The 16,500-nt window shown below is 46.6% G+C and overlaps 6 protein-coding genes across 6 annotated transcripts; 1 reads left to right on the top strand and 5 right to left on the bottom strand.

Annotated features, from left to right (window-relative positions):
• Positions 1-513: 513 nt before the first annotated feature.
• On the bottom strand, positions 514-1,358 carry ONS95_011475 (uncharacterized protein; the record flags this gene model as incomplete). Its single annotated transcript, XM_058505095.1, has 2 exons — positions 648-1,358; positions 514-548 (listed from the first exon to the last, which is right to left on the bottom strand). The coding sequence occupies exons 1-2, from the start codon at positions 1,135-1,137 to the stop codon at positions 514-516; spliced, it is 525 nt and encodes a 174-aa protein (XP_058359652.1). The 5' UTR covers positions 1,138-1,358.
• Positions 1,359-3,768: 2,410 nt separating this feature from the next.
• ONS95_011474 (uncharacterized protein) lies at positions 3,769-5,103 on the bottom strand (the record flags this gene model as incomplete). Its single annotated transcript, XM_058505094.1, has 1 exon — positions 3,769-5,103. The coding sequence occupies one exon, from the start codon at positions 5,101-5,103 to the stop codon at positions 3,769-3,771; it is 1,335 nt and encodes a 444-aa protein (XP_058359651.1).
• Positions 5,104-5,229: 126 nt separating this feature from the next.
• Positions 5,230-5,778, bottom strand: ONS95_011473 (uncharacterized protein; the record flags this gene model as incomplete). The annotated part of the gene is made up of 1 exon (XM_058505093.1): positions 5,230-5,778. One exon carries the CDS (start codon positions 5,776-5,778, stop codon positions 5,230-5,232), a length of 549 nt encoding a protein of 182 aa, XP_058359650.1.
• A 947-nt stretch (positions 5,779-6,725) lies between these two features.
• ONS95_011472 (uncharacterized protein) lies at positions 6,726-7,262 on the bottom strand (the record flags this gene model as incomplete). Its single annotated transcript, XM_058505092.1, has 1 exon — positions 6,726-7,262. The coding sequence occupies one exon, from the start codon at positions 7,260-7,262 to the stop codon at positions 6,726-6,728; it is 537 nt and encodes a 178-aa protein (XP_058359649.1).
• A 1,088-nt stretch (positions 7,263-8,350) lies between these two features.
• Positions 8,351-8,827, bottom strand: ONS95_011471 (uncharacterized protein; the record flags this gene model as incomplete). The annotated part of the gene is made up of 1 exon (XM_058505091.1): positions 8,351-8,827. One exon carries the CDS (start codon positions 8,825-8,827, stop codon positions 8,351-8,353), a length of 477 nt encoding a protein of 158 aa, XP_058359648.1.
• A 1,742-nt stretch (positions 8,828-10,569) lies between these two features.
• Positions 10,570-15,889, top strand: ONS95_011470 (uncharacterized protein). Its single transcript, XM_058505090.1, has 3 exons — positions 10,570-11,007; positions 11,294-12,953; positions 13,011-15,889. Exons 2-3 carry the CDS (start codon positions 11,380-11,382, stop codon positions 13,582-13,584), a joined length of 2,148 nt encoding a protein of 715 aa, XP_058359647.1. The 5' UTR covers positions 10,570-11,007; positions 11,294-11,379; the 3' UTR covers positions 13,585-15,889.
• The last annotated feature ends 611 nt before the right edge of the window (positions 15,890-16,500 follow it).

The following is a 16,500-nucleotide window of genomic DNA, read 5'->3' as shown; positions in this document are numbered from 1 at the left end:
GCAAACAAACATCACACCTCTTCATGCTCTTTAGACTGTGAGCGTAGAATTCATCGCAGGCTTCAACATCCAAGCCTCCAATAGCGCGGTGATGCCCACACATGGAAAAATCCTTTGTGTGGTGCCCACAGCGATGATGGATTACTATTAGGTTACACATCGATCGTAAGGTGATGAGCTTGGTTTGGTACAACTCTGCATCAGACGATTTGTGGTCTCGAGCTGTTACGTGGAGGAATTTATTTTTTGGAAGAGTCGGAGGTACATCAAGGTCTTTATAGCCAACACTAAGTATGCTGTTTCAAAGACTGTTTAAATAACAGACAGAGCTTGTCGGTTTGTTCCAGCGAAAGTAATGACTGGACGATTGCTGTATGGCCACATCTGAACATAAAACCACATGAGCACCAAATCACTTTCTCTACCCGCCTAACCTCTGATCTTCCGCCAACAGCCTGATTTCGTTCACTGCACGTATCTATCCCCTGCCAGAAACTGTAGCGTATCATTGGCTTACTCCTTAAGAGTGAACGATGAGAAGGTCGATACTGTTCTGTATATCAGCTGTTGTGCAAAATGTATGTTTTGATAAAAGTTCCTGAGATTGTTTCTAATATTAACCATGACAGAACAGAAAGGTCACTTACCAACGTCGGACACAGACGTGCCATTGTACCATAGGGCAACAAGCTTCTCGAACTCATCATCATTCAAGCTTTGGGCAGAATATTCTACTCCATCTTCATCGGCAAAGATATCTGGGCGTAGGCATTCAGAAGATGGAGCAGCTTCCACGTTACTGTGGTCATCATCCCTCTTTCGGCCATAGAAGTTGTAGCCGCCACCAGTGTAAGGAGCATCGCCTCCGATACACATTCTGGTCTGGCCAACGGTATTAAGTTGTGCTTTCTGTCGGTTGCAAGCATTTTGATCATAGCCTTTGACCGTGATTCTCCAGTTGCTTGGGATAAATTCAAAACTGATGGAGTTCATTTCCGCTTGGTTACAGCACTGGTTGGGGTTGACGTTCCAACAAGAATTGAACCGCCCGGAGCATCCATTGTTGCCATAGAAGCGGATTTCGATTGCAGAAGCGACAGTAGCAAGGCCAAGGAGGAAAGTCATGGTGAGTTTCATGTTGATTGAAAGAAGCTGCCTGTTTTCCAAGATAGGTTCAAGTGCGAATGAAGTGATTGGTCAGAGCACGCCGTTGCTGATGAATGTTCTGCTGATGGAAAGTGATGATTTGGGAGTGACTGTTCGCTATATATACCCAATTTTGGTGGAGCTTGTTGCTGTAACTGTTAGTCAGACACTTCTTCTTGCATACAAACACAGTAAGCCCAAGAGGTGCCAAGGTCTTGAATTTAAGTAGGAGCGCATTTATCTTGCTGGAATTTCTAGAGGAAGCGCCAAGGTATATTGGATCTTGGACAACATAAGCACTGCTTTCTCAGTGATGGAAACTCAGAGAGGCTTTGATGCCTGTATCTATCACTCGTTAATGGCGACTTCGTGAAAATTGTTGTCCAGCTACAACTATGTAGTCAGACCGTTCATATGCCACCGCCCAAATCCCTGCCAATGCAAAACTCGAATCATTGATCCATATTCAAAGTATCTAGCGCTTACACCTATATTAAAACTTGTAGATCGGAATTGCACGTTGCCAATGAAACGCTGCGCAAAATAGCAATTGTCCGAAGTGCGATGTGCAATTTTCGGGGTTCGGGGGTCTTGGCCAACCGGCGACACGAGTCAAATAGACACTGTACCACTATATTTGCTGGAAACAAAAGGGATGATAGAAAACAGAGAAATATTGAGAAAAGGTGACAAAGGAGAACAATTGGCATATCCAGATACGTCTAGGGCATGGGCAGAGATGACAAGTGTAGAGAGGTACCTATCCTCCACAACCTGCTACTGGTATGCCGTTCCATCAAGTAGGTTTGTAACTTGTTGACGGTAAATAAGATAAACTTTCCTTTGCATGGTCTTTGGTGCGTGTTTGACAATTAAGAGTTGGAAGGGGAAAACAAGTGATTTTGCGACCGTCACGCTTCTTTTTCGGTAGTGGAAGAGTAGCTTGGTGCTTGGAAGATGCTAAACAGTTGACAGGGACACTCCCACCCATGAGGTAAGGTTCTTTCATTTAATTAGATACGGCTCATTCGAATTTGTATTGTTTGGTCGGATTTCTGGGCATGATAAGTAACACGATGGGCGGGTGATTTCACTTGTTGACATCCCTTACCTCTAAGCGAATTGAAATGCGATTGGTCGACTTCTCGAAGGAACGCTACCTACCATGACTGGCAGCACAAGATCTTGCCATAATGTCCCACAGATTTCAGAAAACATTGTCGATCAATCTTTCTTAAAAAAAAATATGGAGAAAGTCCATTTTTGGCAGAAAGTAGCATAGCTCCTCTGCCAGTTTGCTTTTGTTCCCTACGAACACCCTGAGAACTAGCGATGGACTAAAACCCCTTCAAGTCAATCCACTTTTTCAAACAGATAGAAGCCAGTTGTATGGTAAGGCAAATTATATTACCACTTACCAAGTTATGCGGTATCGCTTTCAGGCACCTACATCGAGCTTCGGCTTCCTCCCGCGGGCCAAGAAAGAAGGATATTTCAGCTGTTTGTTGTCGGGGAAATACGGTCCACTGCAGCCCCCTAAAAAACGATATCATTAGCCAGATTCCTATGGTAGTGAGCTACATGTAACTTGGTACCGCCCTAACGTCTCTCCTTGCGTAGCGAGACACCCCCTGTAACGAGACAAATCATAGGTACCTTGAATTCAAGCGACTCCAAATCTTTGAATGTGTTAAAATTTCTCTACATTTTTATTTTAATTACATTGTATACCTCTCCCGAACACTCCTAACCTATGAATTCTGAAAATTTTGATCACGTCGTCGCCGCCTACCTGAATTATAGAGCGCCTCTTTTTATGGTATAATAGGACCCCTTGACCCGCGGCACCACCATTGGGCTCTTTTCGCCTTTTCAAAATAATAGAACGATTAGATATAGATTTCCGAGTTTCATTATGATACAAAAAAGATTTTCTTGGTGTTGTGGCGGCCAGAGCGCGCCATGACATACGCCATTGCCACATAGGCTGATACTTCCTCCAACAAGCGATCACGGATCGCGGTGTGGCTATAGTAACGTCGGTAAAATTCTAATAAAATCTGTCGCTGCCTAAGAGTGTACCGGTTAGAGTAATTTCATATATGCAGTATTATAATTTAGCGCCATTCACTTATGTGGCTGTGCGCTGGATGCCTGATGCTCGAAAATCACTCGGCGAGGCCTCTCACTCGTTCGTTGTCATTTCTGCGGCGTCCAGCTATTCACCAACCAGGCGTAGCCAGGTGGTAGAGCGATAAATATGGACAGTTCCACCTACCCCGCACATTTTGCAAGGCTGATGATGTAGGACTCCCCACTTCTTGTACAGAAATGCAGCTCTGGATTGTTCTGGCCTAAATCAAAGCCGCTCGTCTATCCCTCTTCGTACTTTATGCGTCAAAGACACTTCACTTCTTCAAATGATTTTTCTAATTACCTACTTTGACCGATCCAAGCTGCGAAAGTACGACCTGGCCTCGAAGGACATCAGGGAAAGCTTAGAGCTTCTTCCTGATGAAGATGTAAACCCTGATGCGCCTTGGAATATCGCAACCTCTACAATATTAATAGATAGCAACGTTTTTATAAAAGGTCCGAAGCTACGCGACCATAGGCTTTATTTCAATTGAGAACAATTGTGCTATGTCCATCATTGGTATATCGGTGGTTTGGTGCTTGATTGTCTGCACTATCAGACCACCTCTGATGTGATACGAAGATACCCCATCTTCTGTAGTAGCCTCTACGTTGTACTTCATCTGCTACCAAGACCAGTCCTACGTACAATATGTCTCCAAGTGCCCGTGAGGTTTCACAGTAGGATCCCACAGGCAAGCAGAAAATCTCGGGCTGCATGTCTGCGGGTCCTAATAGCTGGTCTGGCGTGCACTCTGCAGCTATTGAATGGCTTTCTGAGCCGCAGGCCTGCAATGCGTAGGAATGTCCACGGTAAGGGGCAACAGTCAGATTATGCATGAGCTTTCCACTGAGACGAATGTACCCATCTGACATCCTGCCGAATGGACTTCTTTCCCAAACGGGCTGTGCCGCTGCCTCGACGACTGTTACTTCGGGTGACACAATCCATCCAGGGAGATATTTCACAGGGCAGTTCATAGAAGCCCATGACCATGAAGGAGCTCGGTACTCTAGAGGTTGTTTCATAGCGGAGTCGCCGGGATTAGCTTCCCAGAGGAGGTCACTTAGAAGAGTAGACCTCCATAGCCCAGCGAGGTAGTCGGTGCCTAGTCTCTGCGCGAACAAAGATGCAATCCCACTGATTGCAGGCAGTTTGTCCTGCTCATACGTCATTTCGTTCCTCGAATAATGCATAACTAAATTATGCCATGCAAGACTCAGGCGTCGGGCGTGGTTCTCTTCGAATCGACTGTCCGCATGGTAGTTTAGGGAATGAGTCTTCAGCCTATCTTGTATCCCAGGCTGCGGAAAGTCCCTTTGGCGTCGTTCAAATAATTCGGAAGGGTATCCAAAAGGAAATTCTTCACAACAGCGATCGCATCTACACTCCCAAAAAAGCTGTTCCTTGGCAAAGCCCAGTGTTCGGGGTGACAGTAGGCGCTCCTGCATTACCCATGCGCGAGTGTTAAGTTTGGCGGATTCGAAGCTGGCAGGCCAGACATTTTGATCCCATAACTGATAAGATGACTTAAAGCCATCTTTCATGCTCTCTACCGATATGAAGCGTGAGCCCGAGTAAGAAGGTGGTCGATTTTGGAACAGGCCGCCGGTACAATCGTTCGAAGAAGTGGCTGCAAGATTCAACAGGCATCTGCCATACACCTGGGTCATCAGAGACGATTCGAAATTCCAGTCTTCCTTCGAGTCCTGGATGATGCATAGAGAGTCAATCCAGAGGTACTGGATTCCAAACTTCCAAGTAGCATAGATTGCATCCTGAAAGGTCTTCGGCAAGGCATCTATAGATATTCCATCCATGAGTTTACTCAGATTGCTCCGTAACAGCCTGAAGGGCTGCACAGAACCCCAACAGTGGCTCAAGGTAGTATAGTGCACTGACCTCTGCCAGCTGTCGGTTTTTCTGAGTTTGATTGTCGTTGGAAATTAGTTCGTTGCCGGTCCTATATCGAGCAGCCGACTAGGGGCCCAGTCCCCCAGAGTATCAACGCTGTTGCAGTTGACATGATCGTGCATGCACTTGCGCAACCATTTCTCTGCTCTTAAGAAGCTGCTTTCTGAGCCTGTGCTTTTATCGTCATCGTTCACTCCACAGCCTGCAACGTGGGTTTTTGAAACGCGCCACAATCGGAACTTGATCTCCTCTTGAGAGATAGAGACCCGCAGAAACGGTCGGTCGATATCCTCTTGCCACTGCAGATTTGTGTTGTAATATTCCTCAATAACAACTCGGAATTTAACGGATTCGCCATTCTTCTGGGCGATGACCAGTAGATCTGACTTGAGAGATCTGAATTTGCATACGACAGTCTCGCACACATTGCAGCCCATACCGGCTGTCTTTATAACTCGAGAGATGAGTCTGTCATCATCTAAGCTGTCCTTAAAACGTCGCCAGCTCTCGTCGCCGTAACAGCTATCGTGGTGATTGCTCTGAAAGAAGTCGCTACAATCTCCGCAAAGCGAGACGTCCATGATACTTCCCGAAGTGCGACTGAAGTAAGGTTAGGTATTGTTAGAAACAAGGTCGCTGGAGGCGGTCTCTTAAGCTGCAGTACGCGCTTAGGCAGCGGCGAGAACTACGAGTCACGTGACATGCTCCCGGGGACATCTAACGCTGAGTCAGGGCACGCCACGCACATGACCGGGCCTCAGAATAGTGGATGAGTAAAATTTAGCGAGCCCGGGCGTGAACATAGTATATTTTGACTCGGTTAATTCATATTACTAAGCACCGAAATATGTGGCCCCTCTCCTCCCAATGGCGAAACTCCCGGACAGCATTCTTTCTGTCTCTGAGTTTCTTTAAAATTTAGAGCCATTTTCTTTCGTTATGGACCTTTCCCTAAGTGCTCCGAATTTTGAAGAGACTTTAATTGTCGTGATTAAGCATGGGGGTATAGCCGAAACGGCGATTAGTAGCGTGATTAAAACGATTAATAGCACAACTAACCACAGTTATTTTCTTCTTGTTAAGTGTTCTCTTTAGGGATAAATAGTTAAAGAAAGTCATATTCTAAGCACAAATTCATAGGCCTGCTAAAAACAAGTTGTGATTCTAAAACTATAGATTCGTCTCGTTACAGGGTGCGTCTCGCTACGCAGGGAGACACGTTACTGTGTTATCATTCATGCAACTGTTGATTTAACTTGATTGTCCTTGGGATGGGAAATGCGATGAGTCTATTTGAAAGGTTTGATGTTTAATCAGAGTATCTTACAACTGTAAATCATGATAAAATCACAATTACTTTTCATGTTTGGGGCATATTAATATCGCATGATGTTTATTCACAGTTCCTACAGAGTATATACCAACAGCTCTGTTCTGAATTATGAAGAGAGGCTACACACCTTATCTATCCTAGCCTAGGTACTGAAATCTGTCATCTTCTTCTCTCAAGGCTGCCGTTATCTAGTAGCTAATAGCTATCGTAAATCCCGTGGAGGAGGCCCCAATCGCGCCACCTAGGTTTACTGACGCTGACAGGGATATCTCCTAAGCCCTTTTCGTAGACGGGACTAACAGTGCTAGGAGTATTCATCCCTTCGTCAGAAATGGAATAACACCATTCAGGATGACTAAAACAGACCATACAGTTCGACTTAGCGTGCTTGACAGGAATCGTCGTGGCAGGGATGCTATTCCACCTTTCTAGATCCACACCAGATACAACTTCAATAACCAGCTCCGCCCTGTAGATTCCTTTCTCTGTTCCCTCGGGTACATGCTCAATCTCGCAGCTGGTCACAATCTTGAGGTTTCCATTGGATGGGCCCAGAATCCTGAGATCGTAAACTATCCCGGCTTCCACGGCGCGGACATCAGGCTGCTGATCCAACATACCTCTATCCAGGAGTTGCAGAACATGATTCTCCCACGTTGTTTTGACTTCCAAGCACCGCTGTGCCACCGCTTTTTCGAGTTCTTCTTCAGCTTTTGATTCTTGTAGAGCCATCTCGCGTTCATAGATCATTTACATCGTTGTCGGCTGAATGATTGGAATGATGTTCTGCCAATTGGGTGGTGGAACTGGCGCGAGAGGGTAGAATTGCCGGAAAGCTTTGCAGCTGTTACATTCCCGATCCTTAGTTGCCCATATGATTTCGAGGTTTACACAGAGCTGGAAGTTCTCCACTGGGGTGTAGTATTGTATTGATGTGGTCGGGAAATGGGTACATGTTTCTGTGTGACTGGTGGGGCTATGGATGCATCCACAAGTCAGGTAGAGGCAGGAGATCTTTTGGCAAGTAGAGGATGGTTGGGATGCTGGTACCCACCATTTTGGGAAAGATCCTGGAACCATGATGGAGGTGTTGGCACACTTTTCATATTTTCCGGCAGGCATAATTGGATACTATAGTGGAGCCTGTCAGAATATTAGACGGTGGTATATAGTATAATGAATAGTGACCGATGAGAATGGATGTGTCAGTGTCAAGGCTGATATGACAAGCTCCATTCTTGTCCATCATATATCGGCGGCCATCATCACTGTTCAGAACCTCTAGGGTTGTTCAAGAGTTCAAAAACTTCTTATTGTCTAGCAGCGGAAAGTGGTACCAAAACCTCTTCTAAGAAGTGGGAGCTTATTGTGTGCATTGTCAAATCACCTGTTTTTTTTTATACTGTGAGGCCCTTGTGGTGAGGAAGTATCTAGGACAAAGGAGTAAAGGATATTACTATCAATAGTCAATGGTTTTGAAAGGTGTTCGTGAGACAAAGCACCGCTCTCTCTTGCCACATGCTTTTGTTACTATCTCTGTGTGCCTTGCCAATGGAATATCTGTTGTCTGTGACCCCGCTGATAATATCTATTTACATTCGCTTACGCAACAATTTCCCTCCAACCGCCCTGAGCTCCAATAAAAGCACAAGCAATGTTCAGAGGTCTATGTGGCCATACAAAAACTTGCAGTCATCGATGTCCGTCCTTGACTCAAAGGCTTTTGCAATCACTTTAAGCTTGTAGCAACACTTGACCGCTTTCCGGGTGGTCACAGGAAAGCCTTGACAAGGCATCATGAAATCAATCAAGCTCTTTGATCAACAACCTCTCTGTTTCTTAAACTTTTCTATCTCTTCTTCTCTCTTCAATTTCCACTTCTCCTGCTTCTCCACTTCCCACATCCACTCCCTTCTTCTCTTGATAACTTCCCGAATGGGCAAAGTCTCCCTAGTGTCGCCTTTCTCTTTCACATCTACATCTGGAGCGCTGCTCTTTCCCCAAATCTTGAAGAACCCTTTCTTCACAGCGGGCACTGGGACACTACATTTCGCACATGGATCTCGTTTTATGGCAAAGTGCCGATTCATGTTGAGGCAACCTTTGACTTGCACGTATTGCGAAGGCTCGGGAAGCCAGCCACGGTATTGCTTTGTGCAAGGGTGCTCGTGGAGGAAGAGTGTTTCGATGTGGCCGCATTTCTCGTAGAGGAGAAGAACTTGGAGGCAGAGGAAGCCGGGGACGGGTTGTGGCGGGATTGGTGGTGCGGAGGATGGAAAGGACTGAAAATGTGGCATGTCTTTTCGGGTAGATCAATTTTGGAGCCCTCGTAGCTCTCCTCGCTCGGAGGGTGTGAAATCTCTACGTGCTTCTGGCGTGGTGTGCTGCACCAAGGTGTCTGGTTAGAATTCTTTGAAGTGTTCGTGCGCTTCTGTGTTGGTCATGAGAATATATGACCAACATAATTAGTTTGTGACCGGGCGCTGAATAATTCACTCTTAAGAATCGAAATCTCTTTGATAATGATAAAGCTTTGTACTCCATGACAATGACTGTTCAGGTGTTGTGACAAAAATGGACTGAATCCGCGATGCAGGTCACAACGACAAAGAAAATTTGCCATGGACATTGAACAACACAATCTGGGGGCCAGAATCTCCACAAGCTATTTGTGGTGTTCGAATCAAGAAAGATTCTGTAGAAACTGAAGAAGGGGTAAGCCCTTCCATGTCACTTGATTATATTGCAAGTCAATAAAACAATGGCCGATAGAACAAGCAGTGGGATTCAGATCCGAACTCCACTGTCATAATTAGGACAAGAAGCTGCTGATGAATATTTGAGCAGTAAAGCCTACCTTGTTGCTGAAGTTCACGATATTTGACGCAGAACTCATTCCAATCAACCTAGGTACATCCCTTGCAGTGATGAGGGGAGTACTGGGACTGCCAGAAATCACTACATTTAATCTGCTCGCCAAAAAGGGACTGCCAGTTTAACTGAAGTTGGTAAGGAGTCCGTATGCAAAGAAGTAAAGGTGAGAATGCAGGTCTCTGATGTCGACCTCTTGCAGAAGACCTCACAATCTCCATCCAAGACTGAAGTCTGCAAATCGTAACGATGTTGGGGTTGCCCGGCGAGGCTGGGGTGTAACAAGTACATGTTTGAATTCAAATAAAGATAGCCTAAAGCTTGAAACAGTCTTCAATTTATGACTGCTCAGATGTGGAATGGGCAGATGTACAACAGAAAACACCTTCACAGGCTAGTGCCCATATCAAGAGACTATCGGCTGCACTTGAGCCTCAAACGAAGAATGACCAGAATGAAGCAATAGAAACCCCACCACAAGAGTGGTGGGGAAATGAGACATTTGACGTTGAGATCCGAGACCAGGGAAAACACAAGCAAGCACTATCTGACACTGTCAGCCACCATCAGCTGGAACATGGTAAGGAATTGAAGGACAACAGACCTGCCGCATCCGCGCCTTGGCAATCACTCCAGAAAACTACAGACAATTACAAGACCAATCATGACGATACAAGGCTGAAGTAACCTTGGTTTTACAAACAGTAACATTCTCGTTAATCGACACTTGGGATAAGATCTTGGAAACCGATGCTGGACCGAGATATGGGAGTTTTGAGGCGTCAACAGAGACTCAATAAATGATGTCATTGACGCTTGTGTCGGCGATTAGCGAAAACAAAAACAAAACTTGAATCAAATAAATAATAATATTTAATTCGTCAAATAATAATAAAACAGCCCCCGCCGAGGTAGGTAGCTATGGATCATTCTCACTCACTTTGAGTTTATCCGCTGCCTTGCTGCATATTCCTAAACTCGAGAACGGTGACTCAGATGAGAGGCCAAAGTGACTCTTGTGGCAAAGGCTCTGCCGCTGCTTGACTCATCAATCTCGCGTGGCAGCGTCGACCTGACTTCTCGTGATCACAACCGAACCACGACGACATTCAAATCAAATCATAAGAACATCTCCGCTCGTTCTCTTTAAGCAACTCTATAGTTGTGATACCTGGACATTATTTCGTTCTCTCTAATCAACACACAGCAGTGCATCTGCTCTCTCATCACAGTCGTCCCCTCCTCGTTATCGTCAGCCAATCTCTCCACATCCGCGCGCCCCGACGCCCGACTGTCGTTGTCATCAAGTTGAAATTATGGCATCCAGCCCTGATCCAGCCACTACGAGTATTTCCCCTCATCTCGCCCACACAGGTCAGCAGCTGCCCACACCGCCTTCCTCAGTGCCTCCACACCATATGCATCGCACTGGAGACAGAGGTTGCAATGCATATCATGGCGGCCCGTGGCTGAGGTCGGGGTCATCTGCTTCGGTTGACTGATGCGTTGGCAGACATCCCTCCTACACTCAACCATGATTCCGCCTTGCACGATGGAGCAGCATCAGCGCTGAAAACAAGGGTTTGCCGATACTTCGGCAGAGCAGGTATTTAATTCCTATTTTTTGTGAATATTTCCATTGGCTCGATGCGCCTTTATTTGCATATGCAGGAGTGTGTTGTGCAGCATGTGTTATGTATCAAGTGATTTTCACCGCTTATTACGGGCGTGGGGGACCAAAGCATTTGACATCTTGATATCGAATTGTTGGGAACCAGATCCTGGCTCTGTCACCATAGCCTCCTCGAGTTCCACGTGATACTTGCCCGACGATTGAAGGACATGAGAGCAGAGCATGAGAACAGTGAGGCCAGCGCTGATCGACACAATAGGTTATTGTCGGGCGGGCAACGAGTGTCAATTCTTGCATGATGAGACACGACTTCCCGGAGCACCCAATGCAAAGCCAACTCATGAGATGCCCGAATCATCTGTCGAAGGAGCTGCTGGCCAACTCGTGACAGAGGATGGATTGATACAGGATCGTCGTCAAGCGGTTACAAAACCCGTACCCAGCTCCCGTGTGGTAGCAAAACCAGTCCCACAAATCCAAACTCAAGATCCGAGAGAGTTTCAACTAGGCCAGATTCGAAGACGCTTCTCTCCAAAGGAGACCAAGCAACCAGGTGGGGGAGCCACACTCCTGAAGTTCAGCCTTGCACCGTCAGACCCGGACTTCCCGTTTGAGATGACATCCTTGGAATGTTTACTTTCAGTACCAGTCGCATATCCGAAGGAGGGACCCTCTTTGAAGGTTGAGAACAAAGACATCCCCCGAGGCTTTTCTCTCAATGTCGAATATGGTTTCGATAATATGGTCAAGGAGAAGCCAGAGTCTACCCTATTGGAGCTCATGAAGTGTCTTGACAAGAACCTTGAAGCTTTCCTATCTGCGCCGAAGGCGGAGACAATAAAGCTGTTGCCGAACAAGGATACCCGACATCTTTCAGCGACTCCTTCAAGGTCAGTTGAGCCCGCTTTCAGGCCTGCAAGTTCATTGATAGAAGCGGCTGCAAGTATACAAGTTGGGAAAGAAACTCTCAGAAATGTCGAACCACTTATCACATACACGGCTCAAGAGAAAGCTGAAGCTCTGAAGAGAAGAGAAGTTGAGACTAGACAACTGGAAGCTCGGATGAAAAGATTACCTCTTTACAAGATGTCTCCTGATGGAATCGCTTACACCCTTCCTCTTGAGCCCAAGCGAAGAACCGATTTACCTCTTTCCTTACAGGCTGTCAAAGCCGTTGTTTTGTTTGTTCCTCTCTTATATCCCCTACAGCCTTGTCGGATTAAGCTGGACAAATTAGATATTCCCGAGGCTAAGCCACTCGAAGTTGGGTTTCTTCAACGGTCGACGGAGCAGAAAGCCACTACATTGACTGGTCATGTCAACTATCTTGCACAAAATATGCATCTTTTGGCAAAGACGAAGTTAGAAGCCAATCCTGTACCAGCTCCAATAATCCAGTTACCTGTGAGAGAGGAAACAGAGGTCACAAAGTCTGCTATTGAAGGTCATCAAGATCCGGAACGCAGCCACATTCAATACATTACTCGACCTCCAGAGTGGACATTCATTGAACGAGGCGAAGCTTCTGACTCGGACGACCTCGACTTTGACTCTTATGATACAGGAGATGAGACTACTGATGAAGAAGGCGGAGTCGAAGTTCCAGAGGGGAATGGAGAAACGTCAAAGCAGCCAGCTCAGAATCCTGAACGCGGTACGGCGATCTCTTTCCCATTTTTGGACTTGTTTGGTATCGAATTACTTGAGGTTGTGGCTTTGAATATCTCCGTAAAATGCGAGAGATGCAAGGACACCACTGAGGTCAAGGGACTGAAGGATGGCGTGACCAAAACTCCAAGCTGTCGCAAATGCACGACTACTTTCAGCGTCACTTTCCGTCGAGATCTCCTTCACGCCCACGCAGTCAGGGCAGGTTTCCTCGACCTAGAAGGCTGCATCATTGGCGACATGCTACCCAGGTATGATCCCAGACTTTTATTTACTCATTACCTGCAGTGAAGACTAACAACTTCTAGCACATTCATTCCAACTTGCTCACAATGCTCCACTGTCTATCCTCTTCCTGGAATTATATCTGTTCAAGGCGAATCAACCAGTAATATCTGCCGAGAATGCCACCAAAAATTCACCTTCAAGATCCCTTCCGTGAAGTTCCTCCGCATCTCTTCCACAAACCGCCTCCCACCATCCTCTGGACCCCGCCGCAAACGCGAAACACTCGGTTTAGTACCAGGTACTGAATTGCCAAAGCGAGGCCGATGCAGACATTACACAAAGAGCTACCGCTGGTTTCGCTTCAGCTGCTGCTCAAAAGTGTATACGTGTGACAAGTGCCACGATGAAGCAGAGGACCATCCGAACGAATGGGCGAATCGCATGATCTGTGGATGGTGCTCGAGAGAGCAGAACTACAAACCGGAGGACTGCGGAGTCTGTCATGGGAGTTTGGTGGGGAAGAAGAGCGTTGGTGGATTTTGGGAGGGAGGAAAGGGGACGAGGGATAAGGTAAAGATGAGTAGGAAGGACAAGAGGAAGTTTAGGCGCATTGGGGGAGACGCGAAGCCGAAGAATTACTTGCATCAGGCATAGATTCTGTGTAGTGGGTCGTCAATTGTGTACTGTATTACTTTGAGAGTGGACGGCTGTTGTTCCTCAACGAGCTGAATGTTGTGGGTGGCTTAGGACACGAGTGTTTACTTGCTCCAGGCTTCCCGTCAGCTACTGCTCGCTAAAACACAATCACATGGCTTACCTCGCTGCCCAAAGAATATAAAGGATCAGCAACTGCATTTCAATATGTAACCAAGGAAACTCCTCTCGTTCTTACTCATCTCCTCCCCCTTTTTCTAATATCGACCCTCGTACAACCCCCACACTGGACGTCCAATGACAAACCCGTACAACCCACTGCTCTATCACGACCCAGCAAGATCCAACCCGTCCGAGTTATACCAACGCCCTACCCAATACACTCATCCATTTCTGCAGTTCAGCCACAGCCAATAACCAACATCGGCACCAAGATCTAGACCTCTCCACACTCGGAGATCTGTCCGTACGCCATCCTGCCCTACATGCATATATATACAAGAACATATGTATATCTTTACCCCGGGTAGGACTGCACCAAGCTGTGCCACTTCCATTTTCTCAGTGACACTGCTTCTGTTTAACGCGGGTCTGTCACCACCCTTCCTACCGTCCCGGGTTCTCGTCACCTGCGCAGTGCGGGCAGTAGTACATGCAGCGTGGGGGAGAGGAGTTGGGATGGGCAGGTAAGGGGGACGCTGAGATATTGATCGACGGGCACGTGTGTTATGGATATTGTGGGTAATGGCAAGGGAAAGTATATTGGTATACGTATGGAGTTGGTGATGTGATGGGAATCTGGGCCGGAGGTATGTCCGCAAAAAATAAAAATCCAATACAACATGCCTGGCATGCAGGTAGGTAAGTAGGCAGACTGAGAGAGTGGGAGAAGAAGCAAATGCACGCGCAATACCTCATTGGCATTTCGACGGATGCGGTGTGCAGAAGGCAAGGTTCTGATGTTGAAAATGCAAAGAAACTGTACACATATCTTGATCAGTGTAAGACAGGTACATCATGAATTTCTTGGAATAATGCAATCTTCAACGGAGGACAGAGTTGCATAGCCGTTCCCGCAGCGCATGCTTCTATCTACCCAAGAATGTGCAAGCATCCCACCAATGCTTCTACACATTTGACAGAGAAGCAGAACCAGTACATAGGTACCACAGCTCTCCTGTCTCTTTTGTACCTGGTGTCGTGTACAGTACTACTTCACATCATCGGCTCCTTCACCCTCACCATGCACCCCGCCAAAAAGGGAAATCGGCACAGCGTATAGACGCACAATTCACGGAGTAAAGTATCAAGATCGAAAGCAGGCGGTTACTTACTTCTTCATTCCCACTCTCTGCACAATACACCGCATCGCATCGCACCGTACCGCACATGTGTGTACTGCAGGGTCTTGCAAGCAGGAGAAGAAGAAAATATGTGAGAGAGGCGGAGGGGCATCCGGGCAGGTCGTTACACAGCACACAGCGTGACGGCGGGCGACATGCCGTTACAGTATTCTCTCCCGCAGTACCTCTGCAATTCAACGATCCCAACTCCCTGGTTTTCGTCTTAGGGCGACATTATGGCTATTGAATCGGATCGGATCTAGATTGGAATCGAGATTATGCTGAGCTCATCAGGTTGGGTTGGAGAGTTGGATAGTGGCTGTTGGCATCTGAATATGGCATTTGAGGCTTGAGCTTGGCGATATGCTTTTGTTGGTGGAGGTTGGTTTTGGGGGAAAACGATGACTTGATCACTTGAAAGGCGGGGAAATGGAGCTGCATTGCCGCTGCGCTGAGGAGAAATGCTCCGAGCGGTGGGTTTTGCGATAAATGATAGATTGGATATGAGAAACAAGAGTGATATAAACAACATGACTGATCCTGTTAGAAGTAAGTAATATTGAAGAATATTTTGACAAAACTTACTAGTTATATCAAAAATGAAAGAATCACACAAACCTAACAAACAAGAAGTAACAAAACAAGCACAAACATAAATTGAAAGAGGTTGGATACTCAGTATGTCCTCTTGCAAGATGTGAGCTATCACATCCGACCGAGATGCTGCTTCCTCACCCGCATTCTCACCCGCATCGGCAGCTATCTGGTAACCGTACAGTAGCAGCGATCTCATATCTCGGGTAGAGATCTTGCTGGGCACCTGGTGAGGAACGCATCAGGATCACCACCGGGTATCGATCCGATTCATTCTCCAAGATTGAAATCCAACACCAACAACCTGATACCACGAAGTGGCCTGACAAAAATCAAAAAGGGAGCTTGTTTGAAGCATTGGTTGGCAATTCATCACCAACGTCAGTCGAGATATTGCTTTCAGGCCAGCTGAGAACTGGGATACTGTGAAAAAGAAATAGGAATTACGGCGTGAGGTTGGAGCTGGAAGACAAAGTGGAGGAAGCCACGGAGGGGTCTCCGCTCCAGCTGTCAGCCCCCAGTCAAGCCACGAAACCGCCACCGACGCAAACCACAATCCAGTATCGGTGTGCTGCCCAATTCAGGAATCGGCGGATACACGTGGGCGCTTCTTTCTTGATATGACCAAGAAAATAAATCCCAATGAATGAATAATAATAATAATAATAATAAACAAGAACGAAACAAGAATTGAGCTGGTGCACAGAACTACTACGGGTGCAGGGTCCGGAAGTATCGGGGAGGAGTGAAATAAACAGATCAACACGGTTTAAACGAACAGTGCTTGAAAGGTAAACGCGAAAGGAACACCACACCACAACATCGGACTGAGTCCTCTTTGGAATGAACTGTCCAGATGAGTGGCCTGGAAGCAGCGATGTTTACCTGAGGGGTAAGCAAGCTTATCTGTTTATCGAGTAGTGAATCCGATCCCGTGGAGCATTCTACAGGACCTACCTTACAATAATAGCCTTTCGAC

This window comes from Cadophora gregata (genome assembly GCF_030347475.1).
Source record: "Cadophora gregata isolate MNR1 chromosome Unknown scaffold_5, whole genome shotgun sequence".
In the NCBI taxonomy this organism is placed as follows: Eukaryota; Fungi; Ascomycota; class Leotiomycetes; order Helotiales; family Ploettnerulaceae; genus Cadophora; species Cadophora gregata.
Note: the sequence above shows the minus strand (reverse complement) of the source record. Positions and strands in the feature narration are given on the sequence as shown.